This window comes from Gaeumannomyces tritici, assembly GCF_000145635.1.
Source record: "Gaeumannomyces tritici R3-111a-1 unplaced genomic scaffold supercont2.3, whole genome shotgun sequence".
Taxonomy (NCBI): domain Eukaryota; kingdom Fungi; phylum Ascomycota; class Sordariomycetes; order Magnaporthales; family Magnaporthaceae; genus Gaeumannomyces; species Gaeumannomyces tritici.
In genome coordinates this window covers 750,379-775,502 of record NW_008804547.1, presented here as the reverse complement: position 1 = coordinate 775,502, position 25,124 = coordinate 750,379, and the positions used below count along the sequence as shown (strand labels likewise).

The window sequence follows — 25,124 nt, the reverse complement described above, 5'->3', positions numbered from 1 at the left end:
CATTGGAGATCGATTTACTTCATTGTTGTTGTATTGATCGTCACAGCGAGCCTAGTGTTTGGTGTTTCTTGGTCTATTTGGAAGGTGGATATCCAGGGTGCATTCGCGATTACGAGTTCCTGGATAACATTAGGGAGTCTGCTGCTTGGTTATCTGGCTGTGCGAGGGTCCTAAACCAGATAGTATTTAATTCATGGGTGTCATCCTGGCTTTATCTTGAGTTCTGTTCGGAGCATGCGGTTGTGAGAATGTTTTGGTGGTGTTTAGTGGGAGCACTGATGGGAAGCTGTCGGCCTTTTTGCGGCATGTGGTCGCGAACGAGGGCCGCCCCCTAGTAGCTGTGCAGAGATAAAAAGGGAGTATTAGGTTGGCTTTGGAAATTCTCGGCGTTTTGTGTACTGTATAAGTTCTGTTGCTTTTCCCCAAGTTACTCCCTTAAGCTGCTCAGCAACAAAACGAGTATGATTACAGACCTTGCAAAAGAAAGTCCGGTCAGCCGGTTAAAAAATGTCATTTCAACGGTTGAAGTTTAGGTGCAGAGTATCCAAAAGATCGACCCAGACGGGGCTCGAACCCGCAACCTTCAGAGAATTTCAAGAACCGAAATCTGACGCGATACCATTTCGCCACCAGGCCTTATCGATCATATAAGTTCAGGGGTAATGTATGTTGCTTATAACTGCAAGTGGGGATCCCGCGGCGCTGCCCGTTCCACACCGCCCCCTTGAATTCTGGCCCCTGGACCAAAAGGTTGTCCACCAATACAAGAGAGATGGAAGTGAGGATTGAACTCACGATATTTGCTTATAACGCTACGATCAGCTTGCTACGGATATGATTAATTTCCCGACCCGAGACCCATCCGTACTGTCCTCTATTGCATGCTTCTCATGTACCTTTTTCTTAAAATACAGTAATAATACAGCGGGTACCCAACACTCCCCCACCGCATTGAAAGAGCATCGCGGCAATAGTCATATTGGCGAAAAAAGACACTGTCGTCCTTCATGCCTCAATCATGTCAATCTCGTCGTCCTCGCCGTTGGTCTCGTCGCCCTGGCCGCCGCCCTCGGGCGGCTCGGCCATGCGGAGGAACTCGTGGTCCAGGGCCTCGCGAGCGCTGATGCGGCGGGCCGGGTCGAGCTCCATGCAGCGGTTCAGAAATGCGCATGCCAGCTTCTCGTCCTCTGTGAGCGTCTCGTCCGAATCGGCGCGGCAGGTGCTCCAGAGCACGATGCGCTCGAGGCTGAACCCCTGCGTGCCGACCGTGGGGATGGTGGTCTCGAACATGCAGCCGTGCAGCTGCGCGGCCGCCTTCATGCGGCGCTGCCCAAAGATGGTGGCGATCTCGATCATGGCGTCCACGTCATCGGCGCTGTTGAAGAAGGGAAAACGCTTGCACAGGATGGTCAGGAGGATCACGCCGGCCGACCAGATGTCGATCTTGGGTGTCTGCTCGGTGCACTTGAACAGCACCTCGGGCGCGCGGAAGCCGCGCGTGCCCGCCCGGTTCGCGCGCCGGCTCGGCCGCCGGTCCTCCTTGGGGTAGCCGAGGTGCGCGCCCGTGTTGCCCGTGGCGGCGATGGCGTGCCGGAGCTTGGCCTTGCGCGTCGCGTGCTCCTCGTGGCAGTAGCAGCGCTTGGACGAGCCCTCGGCGCCCTCGCGCTCGGCCAGGCCAAAGTCCACGAGCACGCCGCGCTGGGTTTCGGGGTCGTAGAGGAAGTTGGTCGGCTTGATGTCGCGGTGCAGTATGTTTACATCGTGGACCGATACGAGCGCGACAAAGAGCGAGCGCAGGTATATCGACATGTCGCGGACCGTCATGTTCTTATAGTAGTCGCGGAAGTCGGCGTGGCGGAAGTAGGGGAGGATCGCCACGACCTGATCATGCTGCCGGAAGGCCGTGATCAGGGGGCAGACGCCCGGGCAGTCCCTGAGAGCAAACAGCAGCTCTAGTTCGTTGAGAATCCGGATGGGCGACGAGGTGACGTAAATTTTTTTGATGGCGACGTACTTTGCCTTGCGCCGCGGCCGCGGCATCTGCGGCTCGGGCGAGGTGAGTCCATAATTCCTCATCGGCGGCGGGACCCATTTCTCGTTTTCCCTGTCCAGGTCCCATGCATTTTCGTAAAAGTCGTACTGCAAATCCTCTGCTTTGTACACGGTCGAGAAAGTGCCTGGATATGATCTTGAGGATCAGCATTGGTGCCACTTACTAGAATATGAGGAGCAAGCCACATACCTTCACCAATCCTTTTGATAAGACGGTACTTGTCGCGGAAGCCGGGGAAGGCGTTCTGCAGCTTGACCATGTCTTGCTGGACCGAGTCCTCGATGACGTCCTCATCGGACGCATCACCATCCGGCTCCTCCTCCTCTTCTTCCTCCTCCACTTCGGGCACTTCCTCATGCTCCTGCTCCAACTCTTGGGGCCGGTGTATTTGGTTCCGCGCTGTCTCTGCTTCTCGTTCTTGTTCTTGCCGTTCCCGATGTGCCCTCCTGTAGTACTCTCGTACTCGTGCGGCGGCTGGATCCTCTTCCTGGTCCATTGTTTCCGTTTCTGGATCGTCGTAATGCTCAGGGGGGTGATGCCTAACATGGATCTCGTCCTCCATTTGAGTTTCCTCGGTAGGGGGTATGTCCTCGCGAATATCGAAGGAGCCCTCCCGCCTCCGGCGAACTGTGGTTGTCATGTCGGCAGCGCCCGCGCGTGAGATGTGCTCTCCTATACGCGCCCAAATCCGGGGACAGTATAAGAGTGAGCTAGCTAAGCTCAGGGTCCCGGGATGAATCAAGACCTCACCGTGCTGGCTAATTCTAGGGGTGAGAGAACTTCGGAGGCTGGATGAGCACGCCAATCGGTCGGTGGGAACTTCAAAATGCGTGGCTAATGTACTTTTCCCGGTTGCAGGTGGCCGTTTCGCGGTTGCGCCTTCCAGCTACAAACTAGAAATCACGGTTGGCAACAAACCGACGCGATGGACTCCGACTTTCAGGTGGTGGAGGTGGGTGGGGCGCAGGGATCAAGTGGCGCGATGGCGGAACCAGCGCCCTGGGAAAGAAAACAAAAACAAACAGTTGCTGGGCATTGGAGGGGCAGCCTGCCGCCTTACCGCAAAGACGCTCCACCAAAGCCAAAGCCTTTCTCGCCGCGCCGATGAGAACGACCAAGACAGCACTACCCCGCGACGAAAATCGACGTAGGAACTCGACCCCTTCCTGCGACATCTAGCGCGGTGCGCGAATCGTGGGAAGCCACAAGGAAATTCCCTTGGAGCGGGAAACACGATTCGGACTGGCGACAACGAACCCCCCTTTCCCCCTCTCTCGCGCCCGCCGCAGCGCAAGCAACAACCGCAGCCATGGACAACCACATCAGCTTCGACATCAACGAGGCGCTCAAGCACTACATGAGCGACCCGGCTAGCATACCGACCCCCGAGGCACACAGCACTCTGTTCGACTGCGAAAACGACCCCGAGGCTTTGACCAACGCCGTCATAAACCCGGTGCTGAACCCCATTGTTGATGCCGTGGCCAACAACCCCGAAGCCATCACTCGCAGCGCACACTTCGACTCGCTGCAGTTCTTGCTCAAGTACACGGCCTTTCTGCCCGCACACTCGCTGAGCAAGATTTTCGACCTCATCACCTCGGGTCTGGCTGCCGAGGCCGATGCTGTCGCAAACGACATCGAGTCCGACGAGCAGGACCTGGTCGCCCACCACAAGCAGCTGCTCGAGATCTACAGCTTCCTGCTGCAATGGACAATCTCGTGTGTCGAGACCAAGGCGGCCGAGAAGTCGTCAACCGCCCCCGCCGTCCGTCGCGGTGCCAAGCCCAAGGGCAAGAAGGCCACCGCTGCGGCCGCGGACCAGGACGGGAGCTGGGACTCGGCCATGCAGCTCCAGACCGCCCTTGATACCATGTGCAAGGTCCTGCGGCTCAAACTTTCCAAGATCTTCTTGACCACGCCTGAAAGGGACACATTTATCCTTCTGATATGCCGCCCTGTCTATCTGATTCTGGAGAGTGAGCAGCGGGTCAAGAGCACACCTATACGAATGCACGTCTTCAAGGTGCTCTGCATGGCCATCAAACACCATGGCCACGGCTATGCCGCGCAGACGTCCATCGTTCAGAATCTGACCTACTTTGAGCACCTCGCGGAGCCCATGGCTGAGTTCTTGCACATCCTATCCGAGCAGTATGACTACGACCAGTTAGCCGCTGAGATTATGGTTGAGCTGAGCGGGAGGGCCTTTAGCAGCCAGGACACCAAGGGCCCCAAATCGGTGTCGACCTTCATCACCAAACTTTCCGAGTTGGCACCGAGGCTCGTCATCAAGCAAGTGTCGCAGCTGATCAAGCAGATGGACAGCGAGTCTTACACCCTGCGCTGCGCTCTCATTGAAGTCTGCGGCAACATGGTAACATATCTCAGTAAGCTTGACCAGCGTGGAGAGAACCACAAGACGCAGCTGGATGCCTTCTTCGGGATCCTACAAGAACGCTTCTTGGATGTCAACCCCTACTGCCGTTGCAGGACAATCCAGGTGTACGTAAAGCTGTGCGATCTCGAGCACAAATTCTCGAGGCGGCGGCAGAAGGTGGCCGAGCTGGCAGCGCAAAGCCTCCAGGACAAAAGCAGCAACGTGCGGCGCAACGCCATCAAGCTACTGGGCTGCCTCATCAAGACGCATCCCTTCTCTGCCGTGCACGGCGCGCAGTTGAACCGCACCGAGTGGCAGGCCCGACTAGACCGGGTGCAGTCTGAGCTGGATGCTCTGAGGCCGCCGGTTGATGCACCCGGGCTTGACGGCGAAAAGGCAGCAAACACGACGGTGGACACCGCGCTACTCGACGACGCGACTCAGCTGGAGTCCCCGAGTAAAGACGCAGGGCCGAAGCCCATGTCAGACGAGGAGAAGATCGAGGCGATCCGCAAGGCACAGCATGAGGCAGCAACCAGCGAGGCCATCAACAACCTGACGCTCCAGAAGAAGTACTACACGGAGGCGCTGCGCTTCATCAATGTGATTCACGACGCCACGGGTACTATCTGTCAGCTGCTGGGATCCAAGAACAAGAGCGAGGTGATCGAAGCCATGGACTTTTTCGAGATCGGGGACGCCTACAACATTGAGGAGAACAAGGTCGGCATCCGGCGGATGCTGCGGCTGATCTGGACCAAGGGCAACAGCGATGAGGGCAAGGGCGTGCAGACGCACCTGATTGACTGCTACAAGCGCCTGTTCTTCGAAGCGCCCGGCTCCTTTAGCCCCAACGACGCGGCCAACTACATCGCGCGCAACATGATCAGCCTGACCTTTGGCGCAACCCCGGCCGAGCTGACGTCGCTGGAGCAGCTGCTGGCCACCATGATGAAGGCCGGCATGATCCATGATATTGTCATCCATAAGCTGTGGCAGGTCTACGGCGTGCAGAAGCGTGAAATTTCACGCACACAGCGCCGCGGCGCTATCATTGTGCTGGGCATGCTGGCAACAGCGAGCCCCGAGATTGTGGTCGGGGAGATAGAGGCCATGTTGCGTACAGGGCTGGGCTCGCTCGGCCGCGCCGATCTGCAGCTGGCAAAGTTCACCTGCGTCGCCCTGCGCCGCATCAACCCCACGGGCCGCCAAGCAGCCAAAGACTCTGTCGTAAAGTTTTCGCGCCTACCCAACGACCATGCCGTCCTCGCGCGCCTGGCCGCAATCACCGATGCGCCCTCGGACAGCAACGAGGAGTGGTACGGCCTTGCCGAGCAGGCCATCAACGCCATCTACGCTATATCCAAGCACCCCGACGTCCTCTGCTCCGAGATCATTCGCCACAAGACCAAACAGGTCTTCTCCCAGCAGCTGTCGTCCCGCCCAACCTCGTCTCGAAGCAACGCCGAGGCTGCCCCCGCCGGTGACGAGGCCGAAGCAGCCGATGGCGTAGTCGAGCAGCCTGCCGGTGATTCGGCTGCGCCGGACGGCTCTGCATCCAAGCCCAAGCGCGACAACGCCGTTGTTCTCTCGCAGCTGCTCTTCATCGTGGGGCACGTGGCCATCAAGCAGATCGTGCATCTCGAGGCCTGCGAGCTCGACTTCAAGCGCCGTAAGCAGGAGAAGGAGAAGAGCGCGGCGGCGGCGGCCGAGGCGGAGGAGGCCGAGTCGCGGCGCACCAGCAAGGCCAGCCGGGTCTCGATGGCGAGCAAGGCGGGCGGCGTCAAGGACAAACAAAAGGCCGACGAGCCGGCCGACGAGCTGGACCTGATCGGCGGCACGACCGAGGACGACTTCACCGAGGCCATGGCGCATATACGCGAGCGCGAGCTGCTGTACGGGCCCGCGAGCCTGCTGGCGCTCTTCGGCCCCCTGGTCAGCGAGGTGTGCGCCAACAACACGACGTACCGCAACCGCGGGCTGCAGGCGGCGGCGACGCTGTGCCTGGCCAAGCTCATGTGCGTGTCGGCCGAGTACTGCGAGAGCAACCTGCCACTCCTCATCACCATCATGGAGCGCTCAGGCGACGCGACGGTGCGCAGCAACGCCGTCATCGCGCTCGGCGACATGGCCGTGTGCTTCAACCACCTGATCGACGAGAACACGGACTTCCTGTACCGCCGCCTCGCGGACCCGGAGCCGTCGGTCAAGCGAACCTGTTTGATGACGCTCACGTTCCTGATCCTGGCCGGCCAGGTCAAGGTCAAGGGCCAGCTGGGCGAGATGGCAAAGTGCCTCGAGGACGAGGACAAGCGCATCGCGGACCTGGCGCGCATGTTCTTCACGGAACTGTCGACAAAGGACAACGCCGTGTACAACCACTTTGTCGACATGTTCAGCCTGCTCAGCGCTGAGCGGGCGCTGGACGAGGAGAGCTTCCGGCGCATCGTCAAGTTCCTGCTCGGCTTTGTGGAGAAGGTGCGTTGTTGTGAATGGTTTTTTTCTTCTTCTTTGTTTCGATGTAAATTCGCTAATCTGGCCTTGTCTTCTACCAAAAACAGGACAAGCACGCAAAGCAGCTGGCCGAGAAGCTGGCGGCCCGCCTCGCGCGCTGCGACACGGAGCGCCAGTGGAACGACGTCGCGTTCGCGCTCGGCTTGCTGCAGCACAAGAACGAGGATATTGCGAAGCTGGTCTCGGAGGGCTTCAAGATGGTCCAGGCGACCGCCTAGACTCTGTTTTCTCAGCCCATCTGGCCTCGATACCCAATTAGCGTCTAATGTCTGGTGGCTTTCTGAAGGGAAAGGCGTTGGGTGGCTTGTTCGTCTGGGGCTTCTCACGGGTGGCTTTTCTCTTTTTGTATAGGTACATGAGCGGCTGTGTTCCGGTGGTTTGATTCTGGTGTATGAGTCCATATGCCTGTCTCTTTTCTTTCGGCGTGATTTTTTGATGAGAATAATGATGGATAGAATGAGATGTTTCCCTTTTTTTGCTCTTGGGCGTGTTCGTGACTTGACGAGTAGTCAGGTTCGTGAAATGATTGGTGGTAGATGTCTCCGCCTGGTGGTCTTGATTTAGTCCACCGTTTACATCTAGAATATGTACAGCACGCACAACAGCCAATGCTCTCAGAGACTACTCCATAGTCTTAGCTGTGCATGGCCTGGAGGATATATTCCCGTCTGCCTACCAGCCCCAACTGAATGCCAGTCGGCGCAGATATCCACCATCTACAAACCCCCCAGGGTTCCATCCTTTCCCCCTTCCCGAACTGCCTCTCGCTTCCCTCCCACCTTATTCCTTGGTCTGCGTAGGCGTTGCCGCAAACGTGGGGCGGACATATCTGTAGAAGGAAAGCAAAAATCGGTTAGCAACCCAGCTCACACACAGCCCACATGGGCACAAAACACAGCGACACACAGGGGACCCGCCCCGCAAAACGCACCTGTCCGAGTTGTACACCTTGAAGTTCTCGCCCAGCAGCTCCCGCTCGCGCGCCTGGTCGGCCAGGTGGCGGCGCACCAGGTCGCGGTCCTCCTCGGCCTGCAGGACGGGGATGAGGTGGATGCGCGCCCACATCTTTTCGCGGGCCAGCTCACTGTTTTTTTTTTTTGGTCCTTGTTGTCAGCTTCTCTTTTTCTCTCTCCTCTCATTCTCCAATGACGGGAGAGGCCGGATCCCTCTTACTTCTGCTCCCGCATGCCCTTTGCGAGCTTGTACCACCCGTATGTCATGACGAGCCCCACGCCGACGAGCAGCTGCGCGCCGCGGAAGCCGGGCGAGGGGAGGTTTCGCTGTTTTTTGGTTTGGTTTTTTTTTTTTGCTTGTTAGCTCTTCCGACCTTGTCCTCGTCCGTCTGTTTTCCATGCCCCTCCCTCCATCGGTCGCTTCCATCGTGCCGCACGCCTCTTCCCTCTCCTCCAGCATCCGTCCCTCCTCCAACGTGTCTCTCTGCTCACCCTCCTCCTCCTCCTCCCTTTCCCCCTCCCCCTATCGGCGCCCGCCGGATGTGCGACGCACCTTGTACTGGACGGCGCCGTAGCCGCCCACCGGCGGCATGTCTTGCGGCATGGTGGGCTGGTGGCTGTCGCGGGCCTTTTGTGGGAGAAAGGAGTGGTGTTTCTTTTCGTTGGATCGCGTGCGTGTGGTGGTCGTGCGGGAGCCGCCGTCGTTGGCTGTTTCGCTGCGTCGGGGTCGTCGCCGTCGTGGGGTCTCGTTCGATCGTTCGGCTGCTGCAGTTGGACGTTGACGCCTTGCAGCTTGAGCCGTGCCGCGAAATGGAATTGGGGGGCTGTCATTGGCCCAACCGGTGGGCTGCTAATTGTTAGGTAATCATGCCCATTGTGGATCCACCTCGTCCAACTTGCTGATTTCACCGATTTCACTACCAACAAGGACCAAAAGCATGCAAGTTCTGTTGTTACCAACCGCAATTGTAACTCGAGTAGGATACTCATTTTGAAGTATCTGTATCATGTGTGTTGGTATTTTTTTTTTTGTTCACGGCACGTATCTACCGAGTTGGCGTGGCTGGAGTCTTGATCAGAGTCTCATTTTCCAACGGCAATGTTCAAGGCCTGGACAGCACTCTAGCACATATTTCGATTGCTCAAGTGTTTATGGCTGTTATGCAATCCTACAGACAGACGAAGAAGAAAAATCATACAGAAAGTGAATTCAGAAAAACAAGAAGACAAAGGCTGCTCTCCGCCCCCCTCTAGTTCTTTCGGTAAACCCATGCGCCGTCGCTGATCAGAAGACATACCAGTTGGAAACAAAAGACACGGGTGCGAGCCTCGGCATCTAACCCTTCTCTTGTTCTGCCGACTCCAGCTCCTCCGCCTCCAGCTCTGCCATGAGGTCCGCCTCCAGGTCCTCATCAAAGTCGTCGTCCTCCGCCGCCGATGCTTGACTGCTCTTGGGCAGCGCCAGATCCTCCTCGTCTCCCGTGCCATGCGGCGTCGGGAGGCTGGCCCCATTCTCCTTGTCGTCGTCGCCAGGCACGCGTACAACACGGAGCTTCGAAGCACTGCGCACCATCCCCACGCGCTGCTTCTTCGCACCCGTGTTTTCTGCCGCAAGCCTAGAGTCGTCGTCGGATTCAGTAGTGCTGCCGCCAAGCTTGCGCTTCCTACCCACCACGAGAGCGCTGCTTTCCTCGGCCTCGCTGTTGTTACCAGCCGTCGAGGCGCCGTCTGCCGAGGTCTCGTCATCAGAATCGAGGAAATCGGCCATCTCGGCATCGGCTTGGTCCCAGTCAAAATCTTTCAGCGTCTCGACGGGGCTTGTTGTGCTGTAGGCTTCTGCGGTGTGCCCATCTGGGCCGTAGACACCCGGCTCGTCATCAAAGTCGTCGGTACTGTCGTCCGGTCCCTCGTCCTCATCGTCTGAATCGTCACCATCCTCTTCGTTGGAAACACCGCTCGGATTGGACACGACAATCCTGACTTTCTTTGGTTTGCATGGGACACCGTCCGCCTCGCCATCCGAAGTCGCTTCGGCGTCCGTGTTCTCTCCCGGCGTGCTTGTCGATACCAGTGCCGCTCGCTCTGCCGCCGACTTGCCCACGGCGTAAGGAGTCTCGTCCAAATGCTTCCACTGGCTCAAACTGTTTATCAGCCAGTCCTGGTTGACCATCTTGATTCCCGGGATCCGCTCCGCCTCTACCATCTTTTGCGTTCGCGCGCGGCTGTTGCTGACGACAAGATGGGTCACCCGCTTTGATACCTTCCCACGAATCGTGGCACCAAAGCTCCGTGCCTGCAAGCCAATCTCTGATTGTCGGGCGTCGACTCCTACAGGAACCAGGCCTGAAAGAACAATTCTCGTGCCCCGCAGCACCTTGGCCTTGAGGCCATCGAGGACGTTTCCGACGTCGGGCGGATTCGTCTGGTCGTCGGCTGATTTTTTCGCACTAGCCACTTCGGCGTCGTGAGCGCGGTAAAATGCCTCGTGAAGCTGTGTTAGGTGCTGCTCCAGATAGGCAAGTTCACTGTCGTCGTCGAGGAGGAGATGATGGCGGGAGTGGCTCGCCGATGCTGGGGCGGTATCGCTGTCACCCTCTTCCTTGCTCGCAGCCTCGCCGTCCTCCTTGTCCAGTTTTTCCTGCATATGGAGCAGGGGACGGTCCTTGATCTGCATCTCCAGTGTCTTCTCCTGCTCTTCTGTCTGCTTTTTGATGAGCGCCGCGCCTTCGCCGCTGCTCATGTTGGCCAACTCCTCAAGCGTGGATTTCTTGCCAGCCGCCGTGGGGCCGCCATTCGGCTTGGCCGGCTTGCTGCCCTTGGCCGAGGGACTCTTGGGGATCTGGGCCGAGGGGCCGAGGAGGTCTTCGCGTTTTGGCAGGAAGCTGGAATTGATATCTCCGATGCCCTTGAAAAAGTCGTAAGGGACGACCTTGATGAGATTGGGCCGGTTGCGAGGCCAAACGTCGGCGCGGTCGTCGATAATAACCACCATCCGAGTGCTGACCGGAAAGAGGCGCTGGAGGCTCTTCGCCGTCATGCTGCCGTTCTCGTCTCGGCTGATGACGCGGTTGCCGAATAGCTTCTGGTCTGGATCGACAATCTTGGCGATGTTCATGGCGTACGCGCGAGTGCCCATGGTGTAAACGTGTAGCTCGTACATGGTCGCAATCTTCTCCAGGAAGTCGACTAGGCCCGGGCGCATCTTGATGTAGTACCAGCATCCCGATGCCAGGCCGCGGGGGCCGTCGTCGTTGAGTTGGAAGCTCTTCACATCCTTGACCGCCTCGTGGTTGGGATTTGTCGGATCGCGTTGCCAGTCGCCGATGGTGGGCTCGATGCAGGCGTGGATGATGGTCTGATCGAGGTCGACGACAAGAATCAGTTTGCGCTGGTCCAGCAACCTCTTCTGGAGTTCGAACTCGGTCTTGGTGGCGGCCTTTTTGCTGACGAGCAGTCTAGTCTGGTCATGCGTCATGTTGATCGGAGCGCGCTCCGTGTCGAGCTTGTCGGCGGCCCAGTTGGCTTCGGTCATGTCCTTGCCGCACATGGCACAGAGGCCCTGGAACTGAATCTCGTGGGTGCAGTCCTCCTCGACCGTGGCGCACTCACGGTCGCGACCGATGACGTCGCCGGCGCGGATGTGCCATTTGAGAAGCTTGCCGTCGGCGGGGCAGGGCCATTCTGTAAATGTCGTCTTCCGGACGGCTTCGTACTCGCCCGTCTCCCTGTTGCCCTCCTCACCCCAGATCTTGAACGAGTACTGGAACAGCGGCTCCTGCTTTTTGATGCGGTCGCCGGCGGACTTGTACAGCTTCGTTATGGTGATGGGGTATGCTGGGCGGGAGCCCAGGGACAACATCTTGTTGCCCCGTCTGGAATCCTCGCCCATCGGTTCTGCAGGAGGGGGGCGATTGTTTAGCTGGTTGCAACGATGAAAGGCGGCATGGGTCGTGGTAGGTGATTGTCGTTGACGCGACAGAGAAAGGCGTGGATTTTGATTGCGAGATGGTGCCGATGTTCTGGCACTTGCCGAAACTAAACGCGCCTTGCCCAGAGGAGCTCATGTGCGTCTTTGAAAGACCCACATGGGTGTGGGGAGGGAGCTTGGGCCAGCAGTGACGCCGCGGGAGGTTGAGTTCTGAGTGCATCTGACTCTTGGCTGAAGCCACGGAACGGGAAAATGGAAGGTGAAGAGAATAGAATTCCAACGAGGAAGAAGAAGCAAAAGGCAGGGAATGAAACAGAAATAGCAGAAAAGTAGAGAGGCGGAGGTGGAAGCGAGAAAAGCCAGTAGGTACCGTCTTTCCAGGTGGTCCTTCCAACATCCTCAGTCTGATAAGCGAGCGCAAGAGCACCCCTGGGATCCACACCGCAGTGGCGCGCTCCAATGCGTCGAGGGGGGGTCGAGTCCAATTGGCAAAGGGACTCGGGCGCAACTTGGCGGCTTTGGTCGCAAGGATCGCGTCCGGATACACACCACACGTGAGGCGTGAGGGGCGTTCGATGCGAGAAGCTGAAGGTATAAAAGAAAAAAAAGTTAAATGAGATATGCGCAAGTTAACTTACAAGAGAGTTGTGGCCCAGCGGCCAGATCTTGAAAGGAGAACCAATATCGGGGCAACTCTGCCAGGCTTTTGAGAAATTCAAAAACCCGGTTGGGACCTCCAAGTTACGCGTAGTCTTGAGGCTCAAGACTGAAGGCAAGCTGATGATGGTGGTGTGTCTGTGTGTCTGGGTTGTGTGGCGCGTTGTTGGCTGGTGCTTTGGTATAAGTGCAATGCAGGTCTGGCTGTGTGGTTAAACTTCGGGTGGTTGGTTTACGAAGCGTCGTCGGGAGTTATTTGCTGGCTCTGTCGGGCTGGGCTGGTGTGTGTGATTGGTCCTGGGCGCACACCCAAATCAGAGGCTGTCGGCTTTGTGGTCGGGCAAAAGGGGGCCCTTTTTTTCTTCGCGGGCGAGCACGGCGCCTTTTGTAGGTTGGCCAAACATTCCGACCAGGGGGCTCCGCGGTCCAGCCTGTGTCCAGATAGCGCGGTACAAGGGCTTTGGTCGAGTGACTGTATTGAATGGCGGGTACCTCGCAAAGACCACCTTGGATGTGGGACTCTTTGGGGACCCACCCCAGCAAGAGACCCCCTGGTCGGCACTGGGAATTCCCACCACGGCCATTTGCGGGGACAGCTGGATTTCGCCTCCCATCCAGCCGATTGAATAGTGACGCCTGCCGTCTTCGCTCTCTTGGCCGCCGTTTGCAGCCAATCCCGTCGTCGATGGCGTGACAACCACAGACCACCCTCCTCACGTGGCCAGCCTGACCAGCTGCTTCCGGGAGCCACCACTAGCACACAACAGATATTCTGGCTGTGGAATGTCTTTGCCTACCCACTCACTCACTGCTTGTTTCTCATCATTCGTTTGCGTGCTGCATTGCTTCTGCCTATATGTCCCCTCCAGGCCTAGGACGTCCCTTCCTTTTCCTGCATCGGATGCAGACACCCGCCAGCGCATCAATGATTAAATACGAGGATAATACAACAAACGAGCAGACACATGCGCCCAGTGTTGCATCCAGTAAAAAGTCAGGTGGTAATCCCTGAATAGGAGAAGTGTCAATGACAGCCAGGAAATGCCCTAATGCCTCGAAAAGGTTGGCTATGGCAATCTCCGCCGTTGTGAATACAACATAATCTTTATCTTTAATCAGCTATACCCATCCCCCGGCCAGTTATCATACGAAGTAAAGGGTCAGCTAGCAGCTACGACACAGACGGGAGGGGTTAGGATAATGTGCTTACGCGGCGGTTTATATCTCGCACTGCCAGGTCGAACAGGATAAGTCCGGCACGACTGACGCCAAAGCCCAGGCGGAACCAACCCGGCGTGTCCTCCGGCTTGAGTGAAAGTTTCTTCTCCACCGGCGGCAGCTTGTTGGCCAGCCCGATGGTGAGCGCATGCAGTGAGCAGCCCACAATCCCGTTGACTCTAGCTCCGAGGTTTTTGACAAGCCAAGGGCCGACCCAGGTTCCCAGGGGAATCTCCAGGGCTGCGATGAGTGCCGCAGTTCGAATTTTGCCATGGGGGTCTTGGTGGAGCCCGGGATGGGAGAAGTGTGCAAAGAAATACTGGTTACACGAGAGGATCGCAAGGGAAAATGATACCCAACCGGCGGGCCGACTGAAGAAGAACTTGAATGACGGGATGTAGTGCCGCAACAGACGAGAGAAGCGGACGATAGGTCTCAGAATAGTCAGCTCTGGATGGGAGTGTAGATTCTCGATCACCATAATCGAAATCCCTGGCGAGGCAGGCGTTGATGGAGATAGACTGGGAGAAGATAGTGGATGGCGCGGACTTTGGCCGGGGATGATTGCTACTTCCTGTGGCGGGTGAAGCCTGATTTTGAAGGTAGGCGGAGTCCCGGGAGGAGACACCGGCCTCCTCAGATCAGGCTCCAGCTTGCTGAATAGCCAGCCTATCAACCAAAGCTCCACGCCGAGCGACGTCGCTGCCAACGCCAAGGGCAGTAACCCGGCCCACTGCGGGTGGATGAAAGTCGCGGCGGCCAAAGAGAGAGCTGCTGTCGCTCTGGCTGTAACGTCGATGAGATTCATCCGAGTGGCCATCACTGTGGTGGTGGTCAATATTCAGCCCAAGTCCCGAGACTTGCGCCTCGCGACAGGCCAGCACCCACTTACATCTTCTGGGCCCTGTAGGACCCCTGGCCAGCTGCACATTCTAGTCTCGGCCAACCAGGATAAGATTCATGGTCGCCGATATCTTTTCGATAATGTTCCAAATCAAGACCCAACCCACCAGCGCAATACGGACAGCCGGCTGGTGCGCCGGGGCCGTCTCGGCCCCGACACCGCCAATGAGGGCGCCGAGCCCGCCGACGCAGCAGATCACCGAGACGCGCTGCGTGCAGACGACGGTCTTGAACAGAGTCTTCCGATTCTAACTTCTTCTTTCGATCTGGTCGCTGGCTGCCGCCGCCACCGCGGCATAGGACAAGGCCCGCGCGAGGCTGAAGAGCGCCAACAGGCGCAGGGTGCTAGCGTCCGCCTTGGCAAGGACCCCGACGAGGAAAACCAGGGCGCCTCCGTATATGCGGCAGTTGAAGGCTGTGAGGAGGTGAAGCGCCAGCAGGCCGAGCTTGATGTGTATGGGATAGAGAAGGTCCTCGCGCAGCTGTTGGGACTCGTGTTTCCACCAGAAACCCGAGAGGCTCTTCAGGTCCACTGGCTCTTGGTGTATGCGAGAAACGAGGCCGTTGGGGATGTAGATGGAGGCCCGGGCACGTTGTGTATCCGCGAGTGTGCTCCGGTCCGATGGTTCGCGGTAGTGTGTGAGCTGAGGGATCTCTCCGGTTCCAAGAGCCCCGGCCATGGCGTTGGGTAGAGTCTGCAGGCGAGGACGGCGGCCACGATAAAGCCAGCGGGGTTCGACAAAGGGCAGTTGTCGACAGTGGGTGGGCTCGTCGCGATGTCAAGAGGACGATCTGGCTGGCACCCGTTGACGAGGTAAGTCCTTATGAATGCTGGCCGTTTCTCGCCCGATAGGTACAGGCACATGGTACCGAGACTTCTTACTATGGGTGCCCCCCGAGGCGTAGTCTGCAGGCAACTTACCCTTGACGGCCTTAGGGGCGAAGGATGGGATGCTGGTTCGAACCCATATTTGCAGGCCCGCCATCGAACGCAGGAAAACATGCAAATAGAAATAGAGCGAACAGTAATACAGAGAGCAGGAGAAGTCGTCGCGAGCCGAGAATCAATCCGTTTCTTGGGCGCTGGAGCTCCTGGCCAGGAGGTTGATGACTGCCCACCCAACCTCGACCAGGGCCCGCGATCCTGGGCCGAGGAACAAGACGTGGCGTCATAGGGCAGTCTCCGCGCGATCGAGAGCACGTGGGCGATTTGATCTCGCAAGCGCCGTGTAGCAGGTGCCACACGTGGCGCTGGAGACGCCCTGGAAATGGCGACGGCAGGAGGCAGGCGCAACACTTTAGATCCTCGCCCCGCCGAGGACTGGTAGTAAGAGTTATCCATATATTTTTTTCACGGCGGGCTAAATCTCTGATAGATATTGCTTGCGACCTGTCAGTCCCTTCCTCGTCGGTGAGCCAAAGCTTCATCCTGTCGCAGACAAGAAGTGCTCTGGTTCCAGATGACAGCAGTCTTGGGCTGCCCGCTTTTGGGATAAGAAATGCTTAGAAACAACCGTTCCAAAATATGCCTGTATATTTTGCGTCTATGGTACAGAGAGTTAAGTGTCGTAAGGAGGCGTGCACGTCAACATCATGATAATTTAGTGCGCATCAGGCTGGCTCAGGATGTACTCCACAGCCTTGTCAACTGCAGGGGTATGGTGGGTTAGTAATTGCGCAACAGATGACTGAGGGGAAAGACGAGGCAAATGCCAAGGGAAAGCATTCATACCACTGTGGATGTTGTCGGCGTCCTTGTCAGGGATCTCAATGCTAAACTCCTGTTGTTGCAGTCTTGGTTAGTCCTCCATTTGCACGCAACAGCATCCTCCCCAAGGGGAAGCCGCTTCTTTACCTCCTCAATGGCCATGACAACCTCAACAGTGTCCAGGCTGTCCAGGCCCAGATCGTTGGCGAAGTGAGAGGTGGGCTTGATCTATAAGCCGCAAGGCTGGGTTAATTTACCAACCCCGTGTATATATCCGTGGGCGCAAGTAGACAACTATGCATTGAGCATAACGTACAGTCTCAGGGTCGTTGACCTGCAGGAGGGCAAGTTAGCGGGCGAAATTTATAGCATCGCGGGATGCGCGGGGCCAAACGATGCCGGGAGACAGGGATCCGGCAAGGGTCGCACAACGCACCTTGTCAAAATTCTTGAGCAGGGCCACGATCCTCTCCTCGACGGCGTCCTTGTCCAGGCCGGCGGCGGCGGCGTAGCAGCGGACGGCGGACCAGGGAGCGGCGGCGGTCTTGGGCATCCAGGTGGCGGGGGCGGAGGCGCCGCGGACGGCTAATCTGGCGACGGGGGTCGGGCGGGCGGCGGCAACACGGGCGACCGAGGCCACGGCCGATCGCAGGACGTTTGCGCGGAACATGGTGGCTGTGGTTGAAGTTGTTGTTTGGGAACCAGAAAAAAAGGCAAGGCGGCCGTCGACGTCGAGTGGGTTCAACACTTGGTTGGATATCGCGTCGAGCAAATTTCATGACGGTTGACCCGCATTCCCAATTGCCAGGTCTTGGAGCTTGGCCGAAGCTTTGGCAAGCTCCTGAGCAAAGTCGAGTCACGTGGGATGTGGCTTTGCCCCGTCGCAATCGCGGGAAAGTGGCGGCAGTCTGGGGGTGCAGCTTTGGCCAATCAGGACCACGCTTTTGTAATGTCAGTGGAGGTGCGATCCCGAAAGCCACAGCGAAAGTGGAAGCAAGCACTTCCTCCCAAAGAGAAGCCCGAATTCCCCATCACGCCAAAGCATCATCACCTCGCCCGGGAGGAGGCAGCAAACCCACCGAACGACGCCGCCCCGAGAACCCCCCAATTGGCAACCGACCTCGTCCGACGTCCCCCTCCGAGCGTTCACCTTTTCCCCCTGGTGTCGGGCAGCCGAGCAGCCACCACCAACCAACCAACCCACCTCGGAAAATGGCTCCGCCACCCGCGCGAATGGGCGCCGCCGCCGCTGCCCTGGCCTCACGCCAGGCCACCCTCCTCAGAGCCGCGGGCGGCAGGAGAACACCGCCGGCTCAGGCCATGCTGCAGCAGCTGCAACGGCTCCAGGCCAGGGGCTACGCGACGCCCGCGGGCCCGCCGCCCAAGGGCTTCCGGCTGCCGCCCCCGGTCGAGTGGGACCAGGAGAAGACCGGAACCATGGACCAGGTGGGCAAGTACTTTCTGCTCACCGAGATGTTCCGCGGCATGTACGTGCTGCTCGAGCAGTTCTTCCGCCCACCCTACACCATCTACTACCCGTTCGAGAAGGGCCCCATCTCGCCCCGCTTCCGCGGCGAGCACGCGCTGCGCCGTTACCCGTCCGGGGAGGAGCGCTGCATCGCCTGCAAGCTGTGCGAGGCCATCTGCCCGGCCCAGGCCATCACTATCGAGGCCGAGGAGCGCATGGACGGGTCCCGCCGCACGACGCGCTACGACATCGACATGACAAAGTGCATCTACTGCGGCTTCTGCCAGGAGTCGTGCCCCGTCGACGCCATCGTCGAGTCGCCCAACGCCGAGTACGCCACCGAGACCCGCGAGGAGCTGCTGTACAACAAGGGTATGTTGTGGCGTTTTTGATACCTTATCCGTACTCTTCAACTTGGACTTTTGCTGACGTATCCTGCAGAGAAACTGCTGGCGAATGGTGACAAGTGGGAGCCCGAGCTTGCGGCGGCCATCAGGGCGGATGCTCCCTACAGATAACATGGGTCGTAGCGATTCTAGTAGGAGGGCCTCGTCGGCTTTCACCGTGTCTCCAAAATATGGGGGTTGAGAGGAAGAGGCTGAAAAGTTTCCCTAGGTGGTGTAAATACTAGCCGGGAATTTTGCTTTGTCCGCCGCATCCCCGCGATAACTTTTCTCTCCAATAATAGAGGAGAGGGAGGCTGGCCCTGGTTCAATGCTATCCAGGCTAAACCCCAGCCTGCGCTCGAGCTTGAACATGTGCGGTTCCTCTATCGTCTTGATTATTTTCTATCCATCTCCCGAGCTTTTTAAAAGTATTTCAACGAAGGAATTATAACGCAAAACACAGCGCTTGGGTAGATGCAAAAACGCCCACAACGCTCCGCGAATGGTGGTACGCCGATCAATGCCGAAAATCCAGGTTCCAAATCACACCGAGATGCAGAGATGCCATCCCTGCGAGGCATACAAGAAGCAAAGCCAAACGACAAATGTCGGAAAATTCCTCCACAGCCTCAGAAGCTCCTTTCCCAAGCCCCCCACCAGACGCCCATGTTGGCCGCAACCACCAGGTCCAGCATCTTGAGGCCCTCCTCGTAGATGATGAGCTTGCCCAGCTTTGCGCGCTTGCCCCTGTTGCCGCCGCCGGCGCGCTCGCGGCCGAGGCCCATCTCGGTCTCGAACGGGTCTGGGAAGTCGTGGGCGGTGGGGCTGTGGTCGAGGCTGCGGCTGCCGCGGTGGTGGCCGTGCGCCGCCAGGGTGCGCTGGGCGTCGAGCCGCAGGCGGTCCAGCTTGCCGTGGATCTCGAGCCCCTTGTCGCGGAACAGGTCGGTGCTGGGCAGGTTGAAGCGCAGCTCGCTGACGAGCGTGGCCGGCGGCTGATGCGGCGACGTGGGGGACCCGTCGCCGTTGTCCGCGGCGCCGACGCAGCCGCCCAGGGAGTGCACGCACTTGACGCCACGCCCGCTGCTGCTGGTGCGGAACTCGCAGAGGCCGTCCCAAGGGCTGGCGAAGACATAGCCGCGTGGCCGGAGGCCAGGCCCGGGCGCCGTCACGATGTGGTTGCCGTTGGGGCTGTGAGCCTGGTTGTGGCTGCTGCTCTCTATGTGGCTGTCGAGGTTCTTCTGGAGCGCCTGCAGGCCCGCCATGCCCCTGAGGGGGGACCCGTGCGGCGAGGTGACCGAGGCGCCTGAACCCGCGGACCCGGCACTACTGGGCCGCGGGTAAAAAGGCGGCCGGGGTGGCGCCTCGAGAGGCGACGTCGGGCTCTTCCGGTTTCCTGCTCCCACCACAGCGGTGTCGTAGTCGGAAACGGCGCTGTTGCTGCGATTTTTGTTGTTGCGCAGGTGGTCTCGAATGTTGGTGGTCCAGCTCTTGGTGTAGCCCATGAGCAACTGGCGGGTGAAGTACACCATTGACAGCGAGTCGGCGCTTGAATTTCCAGCTATCCCGCCTTGAACCCCACGAAAGACCGACGAAGAGGCCGAGCCTGTACGATTACGACCTATGTCCAGGCTCTCGCGGGTAGTAAACATGCCGCGGAACTTGGCGTAGCCTGAGGTCTCGATCCTGATGTTAACGGCAGGAGGGGCGCTGCTCGAATTCCTAGCCGGAGGGGCGACAGGCGGGGCCACGCCGGCCAGCTCGGCGATCGTGGGACCGTTGGCAGCATCGGCGGCATGGTCGTCCGCGACCGGGGCTTCGGCGGACTGCTGGAAAGAAGACACCTTACCGACATTCCACTGGTTACCGGTAACGGGATCACGGCGGATCAGGGTGAGAGTGAAAGGGACTAGGTCGCGCTTGGCTGGTGAGGGTGACCTTGGAGGTGACGGGAACCTGTGCGAGTCGGCTCGAGGCGTGGGCTCATGCGCAGGCTGCACGGGTGGGGGTTTGGGCGAAGGTACGGGAGTTGGAAAAGATGGAGAGTGGTCAGCACCTGGAGTTTGAGAAGGCAATAGGCCGTCAAATTTGCCACCGCTCAGGGGCCGGGGCGCGTCCTTCTGTGAGAGCGCTGGCTGATGTGGGATCTCGAGCGATCTTGGCCCAAGGGGCTTTCTTGTCATGGGGCCTTGTGATTGTTGACTTGGCACTACTGTTTGGCTATCTGGCCTAGGTGGAAGCGTAGGGCGGTCGGCAGGCAGGTCTCCATAGCGATTTGGATACGAGAGGTCTGGTCCAAACGAGACATTCTTTGGGGACCTCATCTCCTGACCCGGACGACCGAGGGCAGGCTGCCCCACGCGCAAGACATCGGATCCATCAGTTTGGCCGGCCCGGAACACCACAGGCGAGACCGTGGCCTGAGTCGGCGCTTCGGAAACCGGCGGCACCGGAACCGGGGCCGAGACTTTGGCGGAGGCGGGCAAGGGCTTCCTCGCGATGGGCGAGTGGGCAGAGGCAATAGAAGGAGCGTAATGCGAAGTCGGTGAGCCACCATTGGCGTCCTGGGAATGAGCCAACAGCAGCTCGTCGGAGGCCTGGTCCAGGTGGATCAGGTAGAAGGAGTTGGCGATATCCTCGCCCGTGACGTTTTTGAGCTGGGGTTTGAAGGGGGACAGGATAACGTCTGTAGTGACAGGTTAACGGGCGCCGTGGCTAGAAGGACCAGGAAATGGAGAAGCCATACCTCTTGATCCGGGCACCCGCGAGATGTACAGTGTGAGGGGCGGCTGCTTTGCCTCGGTGGGATTGACGGGGTACCTGGGCGGATTTGCGGCGAGATAGTTGAGCTGCGAGAGCGATCTTGCCTCGACCCTCGGCGCCGTCATTTGCTGCAGCGCAGCGGGCATCCCCTGTCCGGGCATACTGGGTGATGGGGGGGAAGAAGCTTTGGTCGTCGTCAGGATTTGGGAGGGATGAACGAGATGTCTATCGGCACCCCGTCGAGAGGCGTGTGCAGCGTCCCTGGCAGGTATTTGTCTGCTCGGTTCGGCGGCCGCCACCGTAGGGTCGAGTCGCCCCTGGCCAGGCACATGTATCACTCAATCACTCGCCGTCCTGTCGGGCTCGTGCATGGCAGGCCGCGTTTCATGCCCAACCAGCCAGCCGGCTGTGTTGCCGTGGCCAACCCCGCTGAGGTCGGACGCCGCGGCCAACGACGGGCTGACGCTGTGCGACGGTGCCAGGCCAAAATTGTCGGGCAGTTATTTGATCTGTCGGTGATCCGGCAGTGGAACCAAGCACCAACGAGAGGGCGGTTGTGCAGGCGCAAGAAAGAGATCCAAGAAAGGGGCCCAGCGCTGAAGGCACAAATCAGAGGCCGCTGTGCTTTTGTGCCTTTCGACTGGAGGCTAGTGGCGGCGGCGTGTTGATGCTGCCCAGGGTCTGGCAAATGACCTGGACTCGGTCCTTGAATGAATCAAATAGCAGCGCGCGCTTGGTGAAGCACAGGGGCATCAGCCGCAGCCCAAGAAGCAACGTCGCCTGCAGGTCGCGTGTCAATCCTCTGTCGTCGTGTTCGCCTATTCACTGCCCTACCTGGTTCGATTGATATCCATTCCATATGTCGTCACCTAACCGACTCAGGTGAGTAAGGCGGCACAGCGAATTACTACAGTGCACAGGCCTCACCGCGCCGCTAAATGTGGATCTTAACTGTCTGCCAGTTGAGCCAAGGCCAACATTGAACCCATTAATATCCAACTGTCCCACACCCAGATATCACCCAAGCTTTATGGATATACCCCGCGACAGCGGACAACTCAGCTTGCATATAATATACCTAACCCCAAGACATGACTCAATGGTCTCGACCTTCGCACCACCTTCATTCATTGCTTTTCTTCTTCGGTTGTCTTGCCACTCGGCCACTCAGCTGTCTGTCCACAGTTACGACATACGCCCCCCGTTTCCACTGATTGCGCGTCTCTCCTCATGCGCGTCACGGGCGAAGCAGCTGAGTTTGCTGGGGGCTTGTCCGCGGCCACGTAACCTTGCCCGCTCCGCCACAGCACAACACCCCGGAAAGCCCGGCCCCGCCAAGCCCAGGCCGCTCCGAGACCCCGACCCCTCCGCCTGTCGCTGCCCGTCCTGACATTCTCCCGCTTGCGGCCCAGCCCGACGGACCTCCCGCCCATGTCCAAGTCCTGTCCCGTTGGCTCCATAATCAATTTTGGAATGTGCATATGCCGAGTCTACCGCAAGATCACCACCAGTGGGCCGATCGCGCTAGTTTTCCCGTTTTGACCTGCTCTGGCTTGACGCGAGTCCTTGAGTGGCGTTGGAAGCAGGAGGGAGCTTTGGCCGGGGGAGAGCTCGGCCAAGGAGACAGCTTTGGTTGCAGACGACAGACTAGTCTGGCTTCGTCAGATGACTGCTCAGATGACCTTGCAGGTGAGATCAATGATGTCAGACCCCGAGCGCTCCGTTATTTGGGCTAGCACGCTAGGTAGGTACCTCGGGTGCTGGGTAGAGCGGCCTGCCCGGGTAGTAGGGGTGGTCGGCAGTCTAGCATATCTAGCTACTGTCTTGCGGGTGTCCCGCATTCATCTGCACTATCTGCCATCGATGCTGCTGACAGCTGCGGTCATGCATGATGCCGTAATTAGCACACAATTACCTGCAGCCGTTTGGAGGGTATAAATTTTATCCAAGGGAGGTAGTGCTCCGGCAATGTGGAACCTTCGAACGGGGTATCAGCCAATTCCCATCAACCCGGGCCTTCTGGCTGACGTGATACGCTTGTTTTGATTTCGCTCGCAGCCTAGTTCCCGCAGCAAAAACTCCCGAGGCCCTTTCGAGTAGGATTTACCCTTTATGGCATGTCTCTTGGGATGGACTTCAAACTTACGGCTTGCTATCACTGGATCTTGTGTAACTGCCTGCAAAATCGGACAAATAAGTTGAGGCATGCTGGGTGGGCATCTCGCTCCGCAGGACGGTGGAATTTATAGCTCCGAAAACATGCCTACGCATTACATGTGTAATTGGACAAGTTTCCCCTCGCCGTCTTCTAAATAAGATCGGGAAACACCGGGTGTTGGCGGGCAGACAGACGGTGGAGATGAGATATCGCTGTCTCAGGACGAGTCACGGAGAGACAAGGGGGGAACGGGGCTAAACATGTCCGCTTATGAGGCAAGCGGAGGCATGCCGCGCCCTAGACATGGTTTGGTGGTGTGCGAGCACTGCGAAAGGCAAACCACGGATAGGAGGGGCAAAGACATGAAAGCAAGAGCGCCGGACGTTCCGCCCTCCTCCCGCCCACCTCATGATATTCGCCCCCTTGGCTCGGAGGAAAATCAGGTCATGCGGATAGCCAAGTGACCAAAATTGGGTAATACGAGGGGATGTTCGCAAAGGAGGGGACAAGACGAAGGAAGGCGGGCGTCGTCCTGGAAGGGAGGACAGCTGGGGGAGGGTGGGGGACGCATGCAAGGCCGCGCACGGGGCCCAGGGTTTTGCGAGAGAATGTGGGGAAGGACAACACTAGCACGTCGGGAAAAACTACTCGGTCGGTCGGTGGGTGCTGACTGGCAGGGGGATGGAAAGGTCTGGTGTGTGTGCTGGTGGCGTTGGGTGACCGAGGAGGGCGGACTGGAGTGCATGCAGCTCCAAAAGAGGCGTCGCTAGCCGTGAGAGATGGGGCTGCACTATGTGCGGCTGCGGCAAGCGGACGGGGACGTGGTTTGCTCGACGGTGAGTTTGGCTCGGTCTGGTGGACGTTGGTGTTGATAGCTGACCGACACATTTGTGGCCATGGCCGGAGAAAAGTCGCTTGGACCAGCCAGAGCCACCGCCCGGACAGTAGCCTGCCAAGCCAGCCTCTCTGTTTGTGAGGGTTGCTAAACGAGCGTGACAAGCAAAGAGGAAGGCAAACAGCATTGCCCTCCATCTCGTCTTGATCAGTCGACAGCATGTGTCAGGCAAGTCAGCACGCCAGGTCGGTCCTGACCGACCCAAGGGACGTGCCACCACACCCTCGGTCATCGCGTCCCGAAGATTGGCGCTGGCGACTTGCATGGTGGACGCGCAGAGATGGTCCGCGTTTGTCAACAGTAAATCGCTTTGCGGGCGGGGGAGGGCGAGAAAGAAAAGAAGCGAAAACCACCGACCGGTCGACCACTACGGGTCTTTTTTTTTTTTTTTTGTCTCTGCGATGGGTTCGCTTCGGCACTTGGGGCGGAAGATCGCCCTGGGAAAGGATGCGCATCTGCGAGGATGATGGGTCCCGTGGAGTTGCATCGCAACCCACCTCGCATGGCACGTCTGGCCTGCCGAATGGTCTGTCTCTCGTTTCCCATTGCCCCAGTGTTTGCTAGTGTGCCAGCCGCCCCCCGGCCTGGCCTTTTGTTGGAGGTTGGCCCAGTGTGCCCAGATGGCTTCCCAGCATGACGATGCATAGCACTCCGCGAGGGACGGCCAAGGCAACCGATGGGGCGTACAAGGTTCTTTCGTTACTACAGGTTCCAGGGATCAGAATTGTTAGTGCGGTGGATCAACTAGGGGGGGTAACAGGGGGGATAAGGGTACACAGGGTGCCACACAATTTGTAGTAGAGATCAATGTATGTTGATATCTTATCTGTGGGTGACGATTCTAGTGGGTTCTGGCAAATGGAGGTGCGAGTAGCGATACATCGATTTGGCGGGATTTTTTATGGTGGAAAATGTATCGGGGTACGTAGCCTAATTAGGAAGGATCCACTGCACTAACAATTCTGATCCCTGGAACCTGTATGTACCTACCTCTGCAAGCCATCGATGGCTCCATGACAAGGTTCTGCCCGCTCGACTCCCATCCCACTTGGCACCTAAGCACCTGTCTAGTGCCATCCACCACCCTCTTGGACGGGCGAGGTGTGAATACTCATACTCTGTGTGATTATTACCGCAGCGTCC

At 58.4% G+C, this 25,124-nt stretch overlaps 10 protein-coding genes and 1 non-coding gene across 11 annotated transcripts; 2 read left to right on the top strand and 9 right to left on the bottom strand.

Moving 5' to 3' along the window:
• Window positions 1-553: 553 nt before the first annotated feature.
• On the bottom strand, window positions 554-636 carry GGTG_20106. The gene has a single exon. It is a non-coding gene; the product is annotated as a tRNA-Arg (tRNA).
• Window positions 637-771: 135 nt separating this feature from the next.
• Window positions 772-2,975, bottom strand: GGTG_05339 (CDC7 protein kinase). Its single transcript, XM_009223138.1, has 2 exons — window positions 2,243-2,975; window positions 772-2,177 (listed from the first exon to the last, which is right to left on the bottom strand). Exons 1-2 carry the CDS (start codon window positions 2,691-2,693, stop codon window positions 1,006-1,008), a joined length of 1,623 nt encoding a protein of 540 aa, XP_009221402.1. The 5' UTR covers window positions 2,694-2,975; the 3' UTR covers window positions 772-1,005.
• A 138-nt stretch (window positions 2,976-3,113) lies between these two features.
• On the top strand, window positions 3,114-7,421 carry GGTG_05338 (condensin complex subunit 1). Its single transcript, XM_009223137.1, has 2 exons — window positions 3,114-6,911; window positions 6,995-7,421. The coding sequence occupies exons 1-2, from the start codon at window positions 3,363-3,365 to the stop codon at window positions 7,163-7,165; spliced, it is 3,720 nt and encodes a 1,239-aa protein (XP_009221401.1). The 5' UTR covers window positions 3,114-3,362; the 3' UTR covers window positions 7,166-7,421.
• On the bottom strand, window positions 7,332-8,686 carry GGTG_05337 (hypothetical protein). Its single transcript, XM_009223136.1, has 4 exons — window positions 8,454-8,686; window positions 8,121-8,227; window positions 7,879-8,031; window positions 7,332-7,776 (listed from the first exon to the last, which is right to left on the bottom strand). Exons 1-4 carry the CDS (start codon window positions 8,502-8,504, stop codon window positions 7,728-7,730), a joined length of 360 nt encoding a protein of 119 aa, XP_009221400.1. The 5' UTR covers window positions 8,505-8,686; the 3' UTR covers window positions 7,332-7,727.
• Window positions 8,687-8,897: 211 nt separating this feature from the next.
• GGTG_05336 (RNA polymerase II subunit A domain phosphatase) lies at window positions 8,898-12,811 on the bottom strand. The gene is made up of 2 exons (XM_009223135.1): window positions 12,467-12,811; window positions 8,898-11,794 (listed from the first exon to the last, which is right to left on the bottom strand). Exon 2 carries the CDS (start codon window positions 11,787-11,789, stop codon window positions 9,237-9,239), a length of 2,553 nt encoding a protein of 850 aa, XP_009221399.1. The 5' UTR covers window positions 11,790-11,794; window positions 12,467-12,811; the 3' UTR covers window positions 8,898-9,236.
• A 668-nt stretch (window positions 12,812-13,479) lies between these two features.
• GGTG_05335 (hypothetical protein) lies at window positions 13,480-14,347 on the bottom strand (the record flags this gene model as incomplete). The annotated part of the gene is made up of 3 exons (XM_009223134.1): window positions 13,696-14,347; window positions 13,635-13,656; window positions 13,480-13,493 (listed from the first exon to the last, which is right to left on the bottom strand). Exons 1-3 carry the CDS (start codon window positions 14,182-14,184, stop codon window positions 13,480-13,482), a joined length of 525 nt encoding a protein of 174 aa, XP_009221398.1. The 5' UTR covers window positions 14,185-14,347.
• Window positions 14,348-14,635: 288 nt separating this feature from the next.
• Window positions 14,636-15,326, bottom strand: GGTG_05334 (hypothetical protein; the record flags this gene model as incomplete). The annotated part of the gene is made up of 2 exons (XM_009223133.1): window positions 14,897-15,326; window positions 14,636-14,815 (listed from the first exon to the last, which is right to left on the bottom strand). Exons 1-2 carry the CDS (start codon window positions 15,284-15,286, stop codon window positions 14,636-14,638), a joined length of 570 nt encoding a protein of 189 aa, XP_009221397.1. The 5' UTR covers window positions 15,287-15,326.
• Window positions 15,327-16,004: 678 nt separating this feature from the next.
• Window positions 16,005-17,130, bottom strand: GGTG_05333 (acyl carrier protein). The gene is made up of 5 exons (XM_009223132.1): window positions 16,751-17,130; window positions 16,631-16,648; window positions 16,462-16,542; window positions 16,339-16,387; window positions 16,005-16,254 (listed from the first exon to the last, which is right to left on the bottom strand). The coding sequence occupies exons 1-5, from the start codon at window positions 16,982-16,984 to the stop codon at window positions 16,208-16,210; spliced, it is 429 nt and encodes a 142-aa protein (XP_009221396.1). The 5' UTR covers window positions 16,985-17,130; the 3' UTR covers window positions 16,005-16,207.
• Window positions 17,131-17,282: 152 nt separating this feature from the next.
• On the top strand, window positions 17,283-19,109 carry GGTG_05332 (hypothetical protein). Its single transcript, XM_009223131.1, has 2 exons — window positions 17,283-18,154; window positions 18,224-19,109. The coding sequence occupies exons 1-2, from the start codon at window positions 17,527-17,529 to the stop codon at window positions 18,298-18,300; spliced, it is 705 nt and encodes a 234-aa protein (XP_009221395.1). The 5' UTR covers window positions 17,283-17,526; the 3' UTR covers window positions 18,301-19,109.
• GGTG_05331 (hypothetical protein) lies at window positions 18,798-21,053 on the bottom strand (the record flags this gene model as incomplete). The annotated part of the gene is made up of 2 exons (XM_009223130.1): window positions 18,798-20,851; window positions 20,912-21,053. 2 exons carry the CDS (start codon window positions 21,051-21,053, stop codon window positions 18,798-18,800), a joined length of 2,196 nt encoding a protein of 731 aa, XP_009221394.1.
• A 484-nt stretch (window positions 21,054-21,537) lies between these two features.
• Window positions 21,538-22,388, bottom strand: GGTG_05330 (hypothetical protein; the record flags this gene model as incomplete). Its single annotated transcript, XM_009223129.1, has 2 exons — window positions 21,538-21,708; window positions 22,125-22,388. 2 exons carry the CDS (start codon window positions 22,386-22,388, stop codon window positions 21,538-21,540), a joined length of 435 nt encoding a protein of 144 aa, XP_009221393.1.
• Between the last annotated feature and the right edge of the window lie 2,736 nt (window positions 22,389-25,124).